This window comes from Electrophorus electricus, chromosome 6 (assembly GCF_013358815.1).
Source record: "Electrophorus electricus isolate fEleEle1 chromosome 6, fEleEle1.pri, whole genome shotgun sequence".
NCBI classification, from domain to species: domain Eukaryota; kingdom Metazoa; phylum Chordata; class Actinopteri; order Gymnotiformes; family Gymnotidae; genus Electrophorus; species Electrophorus electricus.
The window spans coordinates 1,762,501-1,780,000 of record NC_049540.1 but is presented as its reverse complement, the minus strand read 5'-3'; the positions used below and the strand labels follow the sequence as shown (position 1 = coordinate 1,780,000).

Genomic DNA, 17,500 nt, shown 5'->3' with positions numbered 1-17,500 from the left:
GTGCGCGCGCGTGTGACATTTTGTTTTGGTATATGTGACATTAAAAGTAAATGCAGTAATCAGAGTTTAGTCAGAACTTCATTTATCTCTTCACTTACTTGTCCAAACCCTCACCCCATATCACACACGCACACACACACACACACTTCAAACCGGGATACCGCCATCAGACCTTTTTAAATCAATTTATTACAACAGACACAGATATTATTAAATTACTCAGATTGATAATGCGACACTGGCCTGTTGAGGTTGATCAAACACACACACACACACACACACACACACACACTCACTCATGGCCTGAGTTTCCCAGTATAGTGTGAGAGGCAGGGCTGTAGTAAATATTTGGCTCTTGATGATATCAACATGAAAATGTTGCAATTCACCCTGTTACGACAAAGCAGAAATTGTTTTGATTCACGAAAATCCCTAGACATGCTGAAGTGAATCACCCCCCCAACACACACACACACTTATAAGGATTCAAAGGTTTAGTGTGTGTGCACGCGTGCGTGTGTTAAGTGTACGTGAAAGGAACCGTATGGAATTTCTGCTGATAGTCAAAACCCCAAACATGGTGTAAATACACATGTCTAAAACCTTTATAATGACATTAACAATCCATGTATGCTGTATGTGTAGGGCTGTGTGTTTGTGTGTGTGTAAGGTTGTGAGTGAGATGTGTGGGATTGTGATGTGTGTGTAGGGCTCTGTGTGAAGTGTGTGTATGAGTAGGGCTGTGTGTGTGTGTGTGTAAGGCTGTGAGTGAGATGTGTGAGATTGTGGTATGTGTGTGAGGTGTGTGTGTGTAAGGCTGTGTGTGTGTGATGTGTGTGTAGGGCTGTGTGTGAGGTGTGTGTATGAGTAGGGCTGTGTGAGTGTGTGTGTAAGGCTGTAAGTGAGATGTGTGAGATTGTGATGTGTGTGTAGTGTGTGTATGTAGAGGTGTGTGTGTGTAAGGTTGTGAGTGAGATGTGAGATTGTGATGTGTGTGTAGAGGTGTGTGTGTGTGTGTGTAGAGGTGTGTGTGTGTGTGTGGGCCTGCTACGGAGGGGTTTGGTGTGTGTTTAGATGTCTCATCTGTGTGTGGTCAGTAGATCTGAAAGGTCATCAACCACTTCACTCTCCAAACGTCAAACAAACTCAACCAACTCTCTGTCTTACTCAGTCCTGAACTACACGTCTACACGGGCTCAGAACAGCCCCCTCAGACCAGAACATGTCTGGATAACTGGGATAAATGCTACAGAAGCAGAACAGCTTACCATGAGAGAGAAGAGAGAGAGATTTCAGATTTAAATCAATTACAACATACAAACACACTTTACAATGAAAAGAAGAAAAAAAAAAAAAAAACATTCACCAAACCCACTCAAAACATCTAACGAGAGAAAGAGCGAGGGGGGAGAGGCCAGATTCCTGTGTGTGGGGTATGGTGTGTGTGACTGGGTGTGTGTTGTGTAGTTGGGTGAGTGTGATTGTGAGCGTGTGTGTGCGTACGCATCAACAGGTGTCCTGAGTTAACGGCTGAGAAAAAGCTAATAAATACTAATCAACAGGGACAACTCAAACACTACAAAGTTGTAGTGTGTGTGTGCGTGTGTGTGTGTGTTTGACAGAAGTATCAACATGCTTGCTCTGTAAACAGACTAATGTTATTAAAGAAAAAAAGACGTGGAAGAAAGCGACTTAGTGTTTAATGACGAGCAAATCATCAAAGAGAAGCACACACACACACACACACACACACACACACACACATCTGCACTTAGACGTTAACTGCAGACATTTATTAAGTGCATGACACATAAAAGATAATTATACAAGCATGTGTACAGCGGTCTGTGTGTGTGTGCCCGCAATTCAAACATAGACACACACAAACACACACGTGTCTGCGTATGCCCAGCACATGCGTCCGTGTGGCAAGACCTACAGACATCGGACCCTTTTACGAAGGTCAGTAATTATCTGTGCTGGCAGATTCATGGTGACTCGTGTTGACAGTGAAGCTACTGTCAAAAACACACATTTCCACACAACCAATGAACAAGTCACTGTGTGTGCCTGCATGTTTATACGGTCTGTGTGTGCTCTTAAAGGTGTCTGGCGCACGCACACACACACACTGAGTGTATAACGTCCTTTTCCACAGCAACCTAGACATTTATTATTATGTGTACACCTAGGAATCAACCCCGTGACCCTGGCGATGTTAGGCACAGACCCTATGAACCTGGCGTTTCTAGGAACTGACCCTGTGACCCTGGCGGTGTTAGGAACCGACCCTATGAACCTGGCGTTTCTAGGAATCAACCCCGTGACCCTGGCGGTGTTAGGAACCAACCCTATGAACCTGGCGTTTCTAGGAATCAACCCCGTGACCCTGGCGGTGTTAGGAACCAACCCTATGAACCTGGCGTTTCTAGGAACCGACCCTGTGACCCTGGCGGTGTTAGGAACCGACCCTATGAACCTGGCGTTTCTAGGAACTGACCCTGTGACCCTGGCGGTGTTAGGAACCGACCCTATGAACCTGGCGTTTCTAGGAACCGACCCTGTGACCCTGGCGGTGTTAGGAACCGACCCTATGAACCTGGCGTTTCTAGGAACTGACCCCGTGACCCTGGCGGTGTTAGGAACCGACCCTATGAACCTGGCGTTTCTAGGAACCGACCCCGTGACCCTGGCGGTGTTAGGAACCGACCCTATGAACCTGGCGTTTCTAGGAACCGACCCTGTGACCCTGGCGGTGTTAGGAACCGACCCTATGAACCTGGCGTTTCTAGGAACCGACCCCGTGACCCTGGCGGTGTTAGGAACCGACCCTATGAACCTGGCGTTTCTAGGAACTGACCCCGTGACCCTGGCGGTGTTAGGAACCGACCCTATGAACCTGGCGTTTCTAGGAACCGACCCTGTGACCCTGGCGGTGTTAGGAACCGACCCTATGAACCTGGCGTTTCTAGGAACCGACCCCGTGACCCTGGCGGTGTTAGGAACCGACCCTATGAACCTGGCGTTTCTAGGAACCGACCCCGTGACCCTGCTGTTCATGCAGACTGCTCTTTCTAGGTCACCAGCACCAGAACCTACTGAACCCTGTTACAACCTGCAGAACCTTGAAGTCACATTCATTTCACGTCGTCATTTTCGGCATCCACAGCAGATAAAAGGTCGGGGAGATACACATTCCATGCCACCCGATCTACTCTGGCACAGAGCTGTTCCCAGAATTCCACTCTCGCGTTGGCATGGGAGACATCTGTAGGGAATCTCTCTCTCTCGATGCTAATCACATTTTTAGAAGAACAATTTTGTGTGTGTGTGTGTGGGTGGGTGGGTGTGGTAAATGCGTCTATGAGCGTCCACACACACAAATCTCATGTCAGTGATTTTGGCAATATGTAAAATATTTAACCCGCACATGCAGACCCGCAGCTGTACCGGGTTTCTGTGTAGCTGTGGACATTGTCCAGGACTGAGGGGTTGTGGGGAGTCTGATTACACCATCATATTCCCTGTCGATCTCTCTGTGTGTGTGTGTGTGTGTGTGTGTGTGTGTGTGTGTGTGTGTGTGTGTGTGTGTGTGTGTGTGTTAGTTAGAATCTCACTATCAGACCTGGTTACCTTAAACCACTAAACCCCAGACAGGCTGGAGTAAGTCACACACACCTCATATGTGTGTGTGTGTGTGTGTGTGTGTGTGTGTGTGTGTGTGTGTGTGTGTGTGAAGTATACGTGAACCGGATGGAATTTCTGTTGATAGTCAAAACCCCAAACATGTTGTAAATACACATGTCTAAAACCTTTATAATGACATTAACAATCCATGTATGCTGTATGTGTAGGGCTGTGTGTGTGTGTGTGTGTGTGTGTGTGTGGGCCTGGTATGGAGGGGTTTGGTGTGTGTTTAGATGTTTCATCTGTGTGTGGTCAGTAGATCTGACAAGTCATCAAACACTTCACTCTTAAAATGTCAAACAAACCCCACACATCTAACAGTTCCAGCCAAACTGAATGTGACCTGGTCTGGAGCTTCACTGGTGAAGTCTCACCTCAAACCTCTCCAGTCTGTGTGTGTGTGTGTGTGCATGCCTGTGTGTGTGCGCGTGTGTATGTGTGTGTGTACTCGGTATTGCATCGTTGTGGTGTTTGTTTTGGCACATCACATGCCCAGGTGTGGTACTGAAATTGTAGAGCCGTCTACTTGAGCCAATCACCACACAGGTAGCAACAAAGCCAAAACCACCTGCCAATCAAATATCTTTACCAACCAGAGCCAGAAGCCAATCACTGCTGTGGAATGTAGAGATGGAAACATAAGATGGAGAGGGGGAGATGGAGAGAGAGAGGGGGGGAGAGAGAGAGAAAGAGAGAGAGAGAGAGAGAGAGAGAGAGAGGGCATTGGTGACATAAGTAGCATATTTGTTCAAATCAGTTCATCTTTTCCTGAACTGAACACCACATTAAAGGTCTGAGGACAGACCACATGTTTCTACAACACACACACTCTCACTACCTCACTACACAACACACTCCAACCCCCACATTCTACTGCCCCAGCTCACACCATCTGCAGCACACACACAGAGAGAGAACCACACCTTAGACTCTCCCAGGAGCCAAACACTGACACACTCCTAACGCAGCTACTTTACAGCAGGAGGAAAACACCCTCTGGACAGGAGATGACCTCAGCAGCTGGTGATGTCTTTCAAGGAGGTCACCTTGGTTTGGCTCAGCCTGTGCTCAGGGTCACCAGTGTTCAGTATCTCTGCAGGCTGAACACATCTCTCTCTTCCTCTCTTTTCTTTTCGTCTCACGTTTGTCTCACTCTGATCTCCCTCATTCCCGTGTCCAGCATCACACACACGCACACACACCTGAGCGCTTGGAGCGGACGACGCCTGTCTTCTCTGCCGACATCCCCCTCTCTGTTCGGCCCTGCGGAGAGACGGATGGACAGATGAGAGGAGACAGAACACAGTCGGACACGCCCAGCACGGAGACATGGAGCTCCAGAAGGATGACTACAGACAGCAGCAGGCCAGAGTAGGGTGTGTGTGTGTGTGTGTGTGTGTGTGTGTACGCTTGGTGCTGTGTTTAGTAGTTTGGTGCAACCCAACCTCTACACCCAATCTACCGTCATGTCGTATTGTACTGGCCTACATGCACGCACACACGCACTCACTCACTCAAACACTCGCTCACTCATCTTTGGAGAGTATACAGCTGGGACAATTCACTTACACTAATGAAAACTTAAAAAAAAAAAAAGTCATACTAATCACTTTCAGAACTTCAGTTATTGTGTGTGTGGTGTGCGTGTGGGGTCTGGGCCAACAGTAGCCTCTCGTATTTATATTTATTTGGACATGTTTCCTGTTCAACCTCTTCACAAAGCTGCTGAAATGTTATTTTATGGAGTGAAAAATGTGTCCTCTCATTAGTGAACTCCACCCACCCCCCAAACATGCACGCACACACACGCATGTACGCACACTGTTGGAACTATATCGTGCGTCACTTAATGTGCCGTTAAGTCATCACCAAGGTCATTCCTCAAACGTGTGTGTGATGTGAGCTTAAACAGTCTAGCTACTGTTTACAGACCGAGGTAGTGTGTGAAATAAGGCCATGACCTACACACACACCCACGGAACAGAATTAGGGACCGGGGTTATCCAACTCCCCGATACTCGAAGCTTAAATCTCGGTTCGTGATATTTTGATGTGAATTCCAGACTGAACAGAAGCGTCTCGGAAACACTGAGAAACATGGAGCTGTGTGACAGAGCCGGTGTGTGTGTGTGAGTGTGAGCGTGCGTGTGTGAGAGTGTGAGTGTGTGTGAGAGAGAGAGAGAGAGAGAGAGAGAGAGATGAAAAGGGAGAGAAAGCGACGGAAGGAGAAATGTGGGATGAAGAAAAAGAATGAAGGCTAAAACAACCCCTGACAGACCTTACCAAATAAACGCCATAAAACCACTACAACCACTGTAAAGGCTGAATGATGGAATTTTCGCTTTAGCACGGGAACAGTCCCTTAAGAACCTCATCCACAAAAGTTCAGAGGTCACGTCCGCCCCTTAGGCTGGAGATGTGAGCCCGCTAATAAAAGTCATTAAAATGCTCTAGGAACGCACACAAGAAAAGGTTTTGACATCCATTACACCAACTCATCAGCGCGGGCTGGGGCAGGGCCGTCAGGCGGAGCTGATAAATGTGGAACGTTCCAGAAGGTTGGGATAAATACTGCCAGCATTGATTACTGTGTTTGATAGTTTGGCAAAGTGACCAACCACAGAATGACACACAAAAGACACGAATACGCGCGTGCTGATTGGCCCACCAGGGTTTGTTGCCATGGGGGACCACAATTCTACGAGGGCCAAAGAGAGTAAACAAAACAACAAGTTACAGTGAGATATAAGAGTCACACACACCGAATGCAACCAGAATCTTTAGTAAGGTTGTTTGTCTGTTTTTTTTAAGTCTCCACACCTTTAAATCACACTTTTTAACTTCAACAAGACATAAAACCCTCTCACTTTAAAAAAAAAAAAAAGACAGACTATCATGTACACAAGCACACGCACGTCTCACACACGCTAACACACACACACACGCACACACACACACACACACACACACACACACGCTAAACACACTCTGCCCTGTGGACAGAGCTGACCTCTAGCAGCTACACTGGAGCCAGTTTTGAACTCAACTTTTCCAAGAAAAGAGCGGAAACGCTGGTTTGGAGCTCCAGGTCCATTTGGTTCGTGATCGGCTGGATTCTCCAGTCATCGGGCCAGCCAGACATTCCATACTACAAACAGGAACAACAAACCCAGAAGGGACACCAGTGCACATGTTCTCCTGTCTGTCTCTTCTGGCAAATCAAGGACTTTTTCCTGGTGTGAGTAACCAATCAGACACATGCTAACAGGTTCTAGAAACGTCTGTGTCATGCAGGAGAAAACTGCAACACAAGTTATGGTAATCATATTCACGGTTGAGAGCTCTGGTTACCATGGAATATGTGCACTCTGGTCTAGACTGGCCCTCGCTCTCACACACTATAAATACTAACACACACACTACTCAGTACTCTACAGATACTACATACACCACACACACACACACACACACACGATACTATAAATACTAAAAACACACACTACTCAGTACTCTACAGATACTACATACACCACACACACTAGATACTATAAATACTAACACACATATTACTCAGTACTCTACAGATACTACATACACCACACACACTAGATACTATAAATACTAACACACATATTACTCAGTACTCTACAGATACTACATACACCACACACACACACACACGATACTATAAATACTAACACACACACTACTCAGTACTCTACAGATACTACATACACCACACACACACACACACACACACGATACTATAAATACTAAAAACACACACTACTCAGTACTCTACAGATACTACATACACCACACACACTAGATACTATAAATACTAACACACATATTACTCAGTACTCTACAGATACTACATACACCACACACACACACACACACACTAGATACTATAAATACTAAACACACATATTACTCAGTACTCTACAGATACTACATACACCACACACACTAGATACTATAAATACTAAAAACACACACTACTCAGTACTCTACAGATACTACATACACTACACAGACAATATAGATACCACACACACACTACTCAGTACTTTACAGATACTACATACACCACACACACACACACTAGATACTATAAATACTAACACACATATTACTCAGTACTCTACAGATACTACATACACCACACACACACACACTAGATACTATAAATACTAACACACATATTACTCAGTACTCTACAGATACTACATACACTACACAGACAATATAGATACCACACACACACACACTACTCAGTACTTTACAGATACTACATACACCACACACACACACACTAGATACTATAAATACTAACACATATTACTCAGTACTCTACAGATACTACATACACCACACACACACACACACACACACACACACTAGATACTATAAATACTAACACACATATTACTCAGTACTCTACAGATACTACATACACCACACACACACACTAGATACTATAAATACTAACACACATATTACTCAGTACTCTACAGATACTACATACACCACACACACACACACACACACTAGATACTATAAATACTAACACACATATTACTCAGTACTCTACAGATACTACATACACCACACACACACACACTAGATACTATAAATACTAAAAACACACACTACTCAGTACTCTAGATACTACATACACTACACAGACAATATAGATACCACACACACACACTACTCAGTACTCTACAGATACTATACACCACACACACACACACACACTACTCAGTACTCTACAGATACTATATACACCACACACACTACTCAGTACTCTACAGATACTACATACACCACACACACACACTACAGATACAATAAATACTAAACACACACATACTACTCAGTACTCTGCAGATACTATATACACTACACAGATAATATAGATACCAAACACACACTTTACACAGACACTACACAAACAATACACACACTACACTAATCTCTGTGAGGCATAGCATCGTGGTATTCTCTGGAGAGTGTAGTGTCTATCATAATCTATGATAATGAATGATGTTTGTGTGGAATGTGTGTGTATGATAACTGGCTCAATTCTTGGGACCGTATTTGGTTAATTAGCCAAATTACAGTATGTTAGAGTATGTTCTTAACCATTGGTGGAAACACGATGTCACTGGACACACACACAAACACACACACACACACACCCACACCCACACACACACACACCCACACCCACCCACACCCACACCCACCAGTTCCAGACCTTGTCCAACAGTGGTTTCAGCACGTTCTCACCTTATAGGTAGTGCGTTTCACTAGCTAGCAGCCAGTGCCTTGCACACACACATGCACGCACACAGCTGGCTCTGTGGTCTCTCATCCACACAGCTGTAGCACATATGAGGTTTGGACCAGACACGCAGAGATACGTACCCAAACACACACAGATATACAGAAACATACTGCTGCACACGCACACGGAATACACACAACACACTGAAACTGATTAACCCTGACTGTCTTCATAGACCTTATTTTATGCTCATCTTCATCTGGTCTCTTCTGACTGCCCCAAAAGCCCCAGAGTCCCCTGCCCCCGGGGCACCCTCGTCTTCCTCAGGGGAGTGGTAGGTCACCTGTGTTCTCATTGTACTCGTGAAGTCCCAGCGTGACAAATCTCACGTACGAGCTTCTCTGCGCTGGATAGCAGAGGGTTTCAAAACCAGTCTGTGGATGAAAAAGTCATTCTCTCATCAGTTCAGTATGTGAAGCTAATATTAAAACACCAGGCTAACAATCAAGAAAAGGGTTACAGAATCCACCCAGAGGTACTGGAATTAGTTTTTCATGTTATTGTACTGACTGGATAATTAAACTTGTAAGTAATAAATACACTTGTAATGGCAAATAATTTAAATCATTCAGAAATAACATTTTAGCTGGGACCAATTCTTTCTCTCATGTGTGCGCACACACAAAACTTGGGCAACAGATCAGTCAGTTGCATTTCCAGCAGAAAACAGTCCAAAAACATCTGTCTGTGTATAGCCGTGTCAAAACACACGTGCCATACACACAAATTGGGAGGCTGCTAAACAGAATGATTCCCGCCTCCCCATAACCCCGCCCCCGTCCTATACCCTATAGCCTCATGCAGATTCCCTTCTCAACCATCAGACCACAAAAACGTCCATCACAACCTCCAACCCAAAAATGATGTCAGAAACTCCATTCCGAGAACTTGCCAAAAGATCTTCAGAGCCCAAAACTGCCCTTCCCAACCGCAGACTATTAAACCCCCAACCCCAGGAGTACCAATCCTCCGACATCAGATGACCAAACCTCCAACCCTACAGTAGCAACTACCCCGACCCTGTAATACCAATCCCCTAACCCCAGGGTACTAAACCTCTAGAGTACCAAACCCTGAAACCCATACTACCTAAACCCAACCTCAAGAGTAATAAGAGTAATAACAACTTTGGACAACCATTTGTGATTCTCAACTCATGTTTTTAATCTGACCTGATCTTGCAGATTCCTCCTTTGCAACATAGGAAGGATTCGGCCCTTTCTCTTCCAGGAAGCTGCCCAGGTGCTTGTGCAGTCTCGTGTGATCTCAAATCTTGACTACTGCAACTCGCTACTTGCTGGTCTTCCTCTAAGAGCCATCAAACCTCTACAACTTGTCCAGAATGCAGCAGCACAAATGCTCTTCAATCTTCTGAAGTTCACACGTTACTCCACTGCTGCGCTCCCTTCATTGGCTCCCTGTAGCTGCACGCATCAGATTTAAAACCTTGATACTACAAAGCCAAAAATGGACCAGCCCCTTCATACATGAGGTCAAAGGTCAAAGCCGGATCTGTACCTCGAGTACTTCGAACCTCAAGTACGGCTCGGCTTGAAATACCGTGCTTCAGGTCTCATGGACGACAAGCGTGGAGACTATTTTCTGTCCTGGCTCCAAGATGGTGGAACGAACTCCCACTGGCTGTCCGGACAGCAGAGTCCCTTGCAGTCTTCAAATGCAGACTGAAGACCCATCTGTTCGTGGAATATTTAAATGACCACTGATCCTAGGCCTATGAAATACATACTGTTAAGTGACTGAAATTCTATTGCTTATTGTCTGGAATTGTTTGATATTACACTTATTGTCTGATATAGAGCTTGTTTATTTCACACTTCTAGTCATCAGCAGTGATCACTATTTCTACGTATTCTAGTTCATTGGTATATTGGACTCTAACTTACTGTACTGGCTAGGATGTGCTCTATGAGGAAATGACAAAGCAGTTTTGTAAATCACTCTGGATAAGAGTGTCTGCTAAATGCTGTAAATGTAAATAATCCCCCCCAACCCCCACACTATGAAACTCCCAACTCCAGAGTACCTAATCCCACACTGCCAACTCCACAATACCAATACCACAACCCCCATCCTCAAAGTACTGACCCCACCAACACCAACTACCAACCCGAGTAATAATCCTCCAACCCCTGAAAAAACCTTCCAACCCCAGACAACCAATCTTTTCAGAAGCACCATCCAAACCACCTCTGGAAATGCTGCCCTCAAAAAAGAAACCACACAGTCATCACGAACAAAGCCTGTGGCTTTGGATCCTCCAAGACACACACACATACACACACATATACACACACACACACACAAATATTTACTCAAAACTCTGGATGGAAACATGCAAGTGAGGGAATGCAGACCCTTCCAAGATGTTTTTCAGGGATTCCATAACTGGGTGTGTGTGTGTGTGTGTGTGTGTGTGTGTGTGTGTGTGTGTGTGTGTGTGAGAGTGTGAGAGTGTGTGTGTGTGTGTGAGAGTGTGAGAGAGTGTGTGTGTGTGTGTGTGTGTGTGTGTGTGTGTGTGTGTGTGTGTGTGAGAGAGAGAGAGTATACACATGCGTGCGTGCATAGTATGCAAACCGAGACGACTTCAAACCAAACTCTTGGCATATTTAGCAAATGGTTTTGAGACAGAATGTACTTGCCCAAGACTGGGCTTCTCCCTCTCTCTCTCTCTCTCTCTCTCTCTTTCTGTTCTTCGCTCTCTCTCTCATTTCATTGCCATGAATAATGTCTTTTATAATGTTTTATTTGCATGAATGTGGTTATACAATTTTGCCAAACAATACAAAACTTAAATGTAAAAAAAGGGGAGAACATAATATTTAAGAATACAATCAAAATGTTTTTAAAAATTAAATAAATGAAAGAATAATCCAACAAAAAACTCGACCAACAGAGTGACTATATAAAAGTGGATCACCTGCGCTAACAGATGTCACTGGTTCTGTTTCCTCATCCACTAGAACAGCAAGTTTACACAAAGAAAACTGAACAAACATTTTCTTAAATTTTTTAAAACAATGTTGGATGCAGACGTGCAGGTTACAAACGTAATTCTGCTCTGTGTGTGTGTGTGTGTGTCTGTGTGTGTGTGTGTGTGGTTACAGACCCCGTTCTGCCGTGTCGCGTGTGTGTGTGTGTGGTTACAGACCTCGTTCTGCCGTGTCGCGTGTGTGTGTGTGTGGTTACAGACCCCGTTCTGCCGTGTCGCGTGTGTGTGTGTGTGTTTACAGACCCCGTTCTGCCGTGTCGCGCGTGTGTGTGTGTGTGTTTACAGACCCCGTTCTGCCGTGTCGCGTGTGTGTGTGTGTGGTTACAGACCCCGTTCTGCCGTGTCGCGTGTGTGTGTGGTTACAGACCCCGTTCTGCCGTGTCGCGCGTGTGTGTGTGTGTGGTTACAGACCCCGTTCTGCCGTGTCGCGTGTGTGTGTGTGTGGTTACAGACCCCGTTCTGCCGTGTCGCGTGTGTGTGTGGTTACAGACCCCGTTCTGCCGTGTCGCGTGTGTGTGTGTGTGGTTACAGACCCCGTTCTGCCGTGTCGCGTGTGTGTGTGTGTGGTTACAGACCCCGTTCTGCCGTGTCGCGTGTGTGTGTGGTTACAGACCCCGTTCTGCCGTGTCGCGTGTGTGTGTGTGTGGTTACAGACCCCGTTCTGCCGTGTCGCGTGTGTGTGTGTGTGTGGTTACAGACCCCGTTCTGCCGTGTCGTGTGTGTGGTTACAGACCCCGTTCTGCCGTGTCGTGTGTGTGTGTGTGTGTGTGGTTACAGACCCCGTTCTGCCGTGTCGTGTGTGTGTGTGTGTGTGTGGTTACAGACCCCGTTCTGCCGTGTCGTGTGTGTGTGTGTGTGTGTGGTTACAGACCCCGTTCTGCCGTGTCGTGTGTGTGTGTGTGTGTGTGGTTACAGACCCCGTTCTGCCGTGTCGTGTGTGTGTGTGTGTGTGGTTACAGACCCCGTTCTGCCGTGTCGTGTGTGTGTGTGTGTGGTTACAGACCCCGTTCTGCCGTGTCGTGAGTGTGTGTGTGTGTGTGTGTGTGTGGTTACAGACCCCGTTCTGCCGTGTCGTGAGTGTGTGTGTGTGTGTGTGGTTACAGACCCCGTTCTGCCGTGTCGTGAGTGTGTGTGTGTGTGTGTGATTACAGACCCCGTTCTGCCGTGTCGTGAGTGTGTGTGTGTGTGTGTGGTTACAGACCCCGTTCTGCCGTGTCGTGTGTGTGTGTGTGTGTGTGTGGTTACAGACCCCGTTCTGCCGTGTCGTGAGTGTGTGTGTGTGTGTGTGGTTACAGACCCCGTTCTGCCGTGTCGTGTGTGTGTGTGTGTGTGTGGTTACAGACCCCGTTCTGCCGTGTCGTGTGTGTGTGTGTGTGTGTGGTTACAGACCCCGTTCTGCCGTGTCGTGTGTGTGTGTGTGTGTGTGGTTACAGACCCCGTTCTGCCGTGTCGTGTGTGTGTGTGTGTGGTTACAGACCCCGTTCTGCCGTGTCGTGAGTGTGTGTGTGTGTGTGTGTGTGTGGTTACAGACCCCGTTCTGCCGTGTCGTGAGTGTGTGTGTGTGTGTGTGGTTACAGACCCCGTTCTGCCGTGTCGTGAGTGTGTGTGTGTGTGTGTGATTACAGACCCCGTTCTGCCGTGTCGTGAGTGTGTGTGTGTGTGTGTGGTTACAGACCCCGTTCTGCCGTGTCGTGTGTGTGTGTGTGTGTGTGTGGTTACAGACCCCGTTCTGCCGTGTCGTGAGTGTGTGTGTGTGTGTGTGGTTACAGACCCCGTTCTGCCGTGTCGTGTGTGTGTGTGTGTGTGTGGTTACAGACCCCGTTCTGCCGTGTCGTGTGTGTGTGTGTGTGTGTGTGGTTACAGACCCCGTTCTGCCGTGTCGTGTGTGTGTGTGTGTGTGTGTGGTTACAGACCCCGTTCTGCCGTGTCGTGTGTGTGTGTGTGTGTGTGTGGTTACAGACCCCGTTCTGCCGTGTCGTGTGTGTGTGTGTGTGTGGTTACAGACCCCGTTCTGCCGTGTCGTGTGTGTGTGTGTGTGTGTGGTTACAGACCCCGTTCTGCCGTGTCGTGTGTGTGTGTGTGTGTGTGGTTACAGACCCCGTTCTGCCGTGTCGTGTGTGTGTGTGTGTGTGTGGTTACAGACCCCGTTCTGCCGTGTCGTGTGTGTGTGTGTGTGGTTACAGACCCCGTTCTGCCGTGTCGTGTGTGTGTGTGTGTGGTTACAGACCCCGTTCTGCCGTGTCGTGTGTGTGTGTGTGTGGTTACAGACCCCGTTCTGCCGTGTCGTGTGTGTGTATGTGTGTGTGTGGTTACAGACCCCGTTCTGCCGTGTCGTGTGTGTGTATGTGTGTGTGTGGTTACAGACCCCGTTCTGCCGTGTCGTGTGTGTGTGTGTGTGCGTGTGGTTACAGACCCCGTTCTGCCGTGTCGTGTGTGTGTGTGTGTGCGTGTGGTTACAGACCCCGTTCTGCCGTGTCGTGTGTGTGTGTGTGTGCGTGTGGTTACAGACCCCGTTCTGCCGTGTCGTGTGTGTGTGTGTGTGTGGTTACAGACCCCGTTCTGCCGTGTCGTGTGTGTGTGTGTGTGGTTACAGACCCCGTTCTGCCGTGTCGTGTGTGTGTGTGTGTGGTTACAGACCCCGTTCTGCCGTGTCGTGTGTGTGTATGTGTGTGTGTGGTTACAGACCCCGTTCTGCCGTGTCGTGTGTGTGTATGTGTGTGTGTGGTTACAGACCCAGTTCTGCCGTGTCGTGTGTGTGTGTGTGTGTGTGGTTACAGACCCAGTTCTGCCGTGTCGTGTGTGTGTATGTGTGTGTGTGGTTACAGACCCAGTTCTGCCGTGTCGTGTGTGTGTGTGTGTGTGTGGTTACAGACCCAGTTCTGCCGTGTCGTGTGTGTGTATGTGTGTGTGTGGTTACAGACCCAGTTCTGCCGTGTCGTGTGTGTGTATGTGTGTGTGTGGTTACAGACCCAGTTCTGCCGTGTCGTGTGTGTGTATGTGTGTGTGTGGTTACAGACCCAGTTCTGCCGTGTCGTGTGTGTGTATGTGTGTGTGTGGTTACAGACCCAGTTCTGCCGTGTCGTGTGTGTGTATGTGTGTGTGTGGTTACAGACCCAGTTCTGCCGTGTCGTGTGTGTGTGTGTGTGTGTGTGGTTACAGACCCAGTTCTGCCGTGTCGTGTGTGTGTGGTTACAGACCCAGTTCTGCCGTGTCGTGTGTGTGTGGTTACAGACCCAGTTCTGCCGTGTCGTGTGTGTGTGGTTACAGACCCAGTTCTGCCGTGTCGTGTGTGTGTGTGTGTGTGTGGTTACAGACCCAGTTCTGCCGTGTCGTGTGTGTGTGTGTGTGTGGTTACAGACCCAGTTCTGCCGTGTCGTGTGTGTGGTTACAGACCCAGTTCTGCCGTGTCGTGTGTGTGTGTGTGTGGTTACAGACCCAGTTCTGCCGTGTCGTGTGTGTGTGTATGTGTGTGTGGTTACAGACCCAGTTCTGCCGTGTCGTGTGTGTGTGTATGTGTGTGTGGTTACAGACCCAGTTCTGCCGTGTCGTGTGTGTGTGTATGTGTGTGTGGTTACAGACCCAGTTCTGCCGTGTCGTGTGTGTGTGTGTGTGCGGTTACAGACCCAGTTCTGCCGTGTCGTGTGTGTGCGTGCGGTTACAGACCCCGTTCTGCCGTGTCGTGTCGTGTGTGTGTGGTTACAGACCCCGTTCTGCCGTGTCGTGTCGTGTGTGTGTGGTTACAGACCCCGTTCTGCCGTGTCGTGTGTGTGTGTGGTTACAGACCCCGTTCTGCCGTGTCGTTTGTGTGTGTGGTTACAGACCCCGTTCTGCCGTGTCGTTTGTGTGTGTGTGTGTGGTTACAGACCCCGTTCTGCCGTGTCGTTTGTGTGTGTGTGTGGTTACAGACCCCGTTCTGCCGTGACGTTTGTGTGTGTGTGTGGTTACAGACCCAGTTCTGCCGTGTCGTTTGTGTGTGTGTGTGGTTACAGACCCAGTTCTGCCGTGTTGTTTGTGTGTGTGTGTGGTTACAGACCCAGTTCTGCCGTGTTGTTTGTGTGTGTGTGTGTGTGTGTGTGTGTTTACAGACCCAGTTCTGCCGTGTTGTTTGTGTGTGTGTGTGTGTGTGTGTTTACAGACCCAGTTCTGCCGTGTTGTTTGTGTGTGTGTGTGTGTGTGTGTTTACAGACCCAGTTCTGCCGTGTTGTGTGTGTGTGGTTACAGACCCAGTTCTGCCATGTTATGTGTGTGTGGTTACAGACCCAGTTCTGCCATGTTATGTGTGTGTGGTTACAGACCCAGTTCTGCCGTGTTGTGTGTGTGCGCGCGTGTGTGGTTACAGACCCAGTTCTGCCGTGTTGTGTGTGTGTGTGGTTACAGACCCAGTTCTTCTGTGTTGTGTGTGTGTGTGTGTGTGTGTGTGTGTGTTGACTTCTCTCTCCCTCCAAGTTAGTATTCAGGCCCAGTCGAATGAATACTTAGAAATTATTCTATTATTATAATAACCCATTATTGAACTATTAAACTATTGTTAAACTATTAGAATAATAGTTTAATAGTAGTTTAGAATAAACTATTTTTAACTAGTATTGCGCTAATAATTATAAACTATTATTGTATTATCGTGTATTAAACTATAATTGCACAAAGATACATATGCAAACCAGGTAATGACAAACAGTAATATGATGACGTGATTATACGATCAGTGGTGGAACAATACACTCATTTACACTTTTATCCACAGCAACTTACAACTATGACTCAGTACAACTTGAGTAATTGAGGGTTAAGGGTCTTGCTCAGGGACCCAGCAGTGGCAGTGTGGTATTGGTGGGAACCAGCAACCTTCTGATTACAAGTCAAGGACCTTAATCACTAAGACACTGCCCTGTAGTACACCACTCACTGGAGTTATGGTGCGCTCATTGGCATAATGGCGTGCTCCCTGACGGTTCTTCTGAACAGGTCCAGGATGACCTTGGCCTTTATGCAGTTCATGTGCGTCTGTTTCCACTGTGATAGGTCTCCTCACAGACAGGGCAGGAAATGCTTGCTACTCCACACACACACACACACACACACACACACACACACACACACACACACACACACACACACACACACACACACACACACACAGTAGGGTATTAGGGAACCTTTCCGTGATCATTTCTTTGGTTCTAAATGGTTCCTCATACACTAAGAGTTGAACAGTTCTGAATTCTGCCTTGAGGGATGATTGAGGTGAGAGACAAGCAGACCTAGCATGTATCACAGAGAGAGAGAGAGAGAGAGAGAGAGAGAGAGAGAGAGAGAGAGAGAGAGAGAGAGACAGGGAGACAGACAGAGAGACATAGTAATACAGACACAGAGAGAGAGAGAGAGAGACAGACAGAGAGACATAGTAATACAGACACAGAGAGAGAGAGAGAGAGAGAGAGAGAGAG

The 17,500-nt window shown here is 47.3% G+C and overlaps 1 protein-coding gene across 3 annotated transcripts in view; it reads right to left on the bottom strand.

Annotated features, from left to right (window-relative positions):
• eda (ectodysplasin A) overlaps positions 1-17,500 on the bottom strand; it is a 39,226-nt gene that overhangs the window by 3,351 nt on the left and 18,375 nt on the right. For all 3 annotated transcript variants that reach the window (XM_035527408.1, XM_035527409.1, XM_035527410.1), the window contains exon 2: positions 4,890-4,950. In XM_035527408.1, the coding sequence (XP_035383301.1) occupies positions 4,890-4,950 (61 nt within the window). The remainder of the gene's footprint in view (positions 1-4,889; positions 4,951-17,500) is intronic.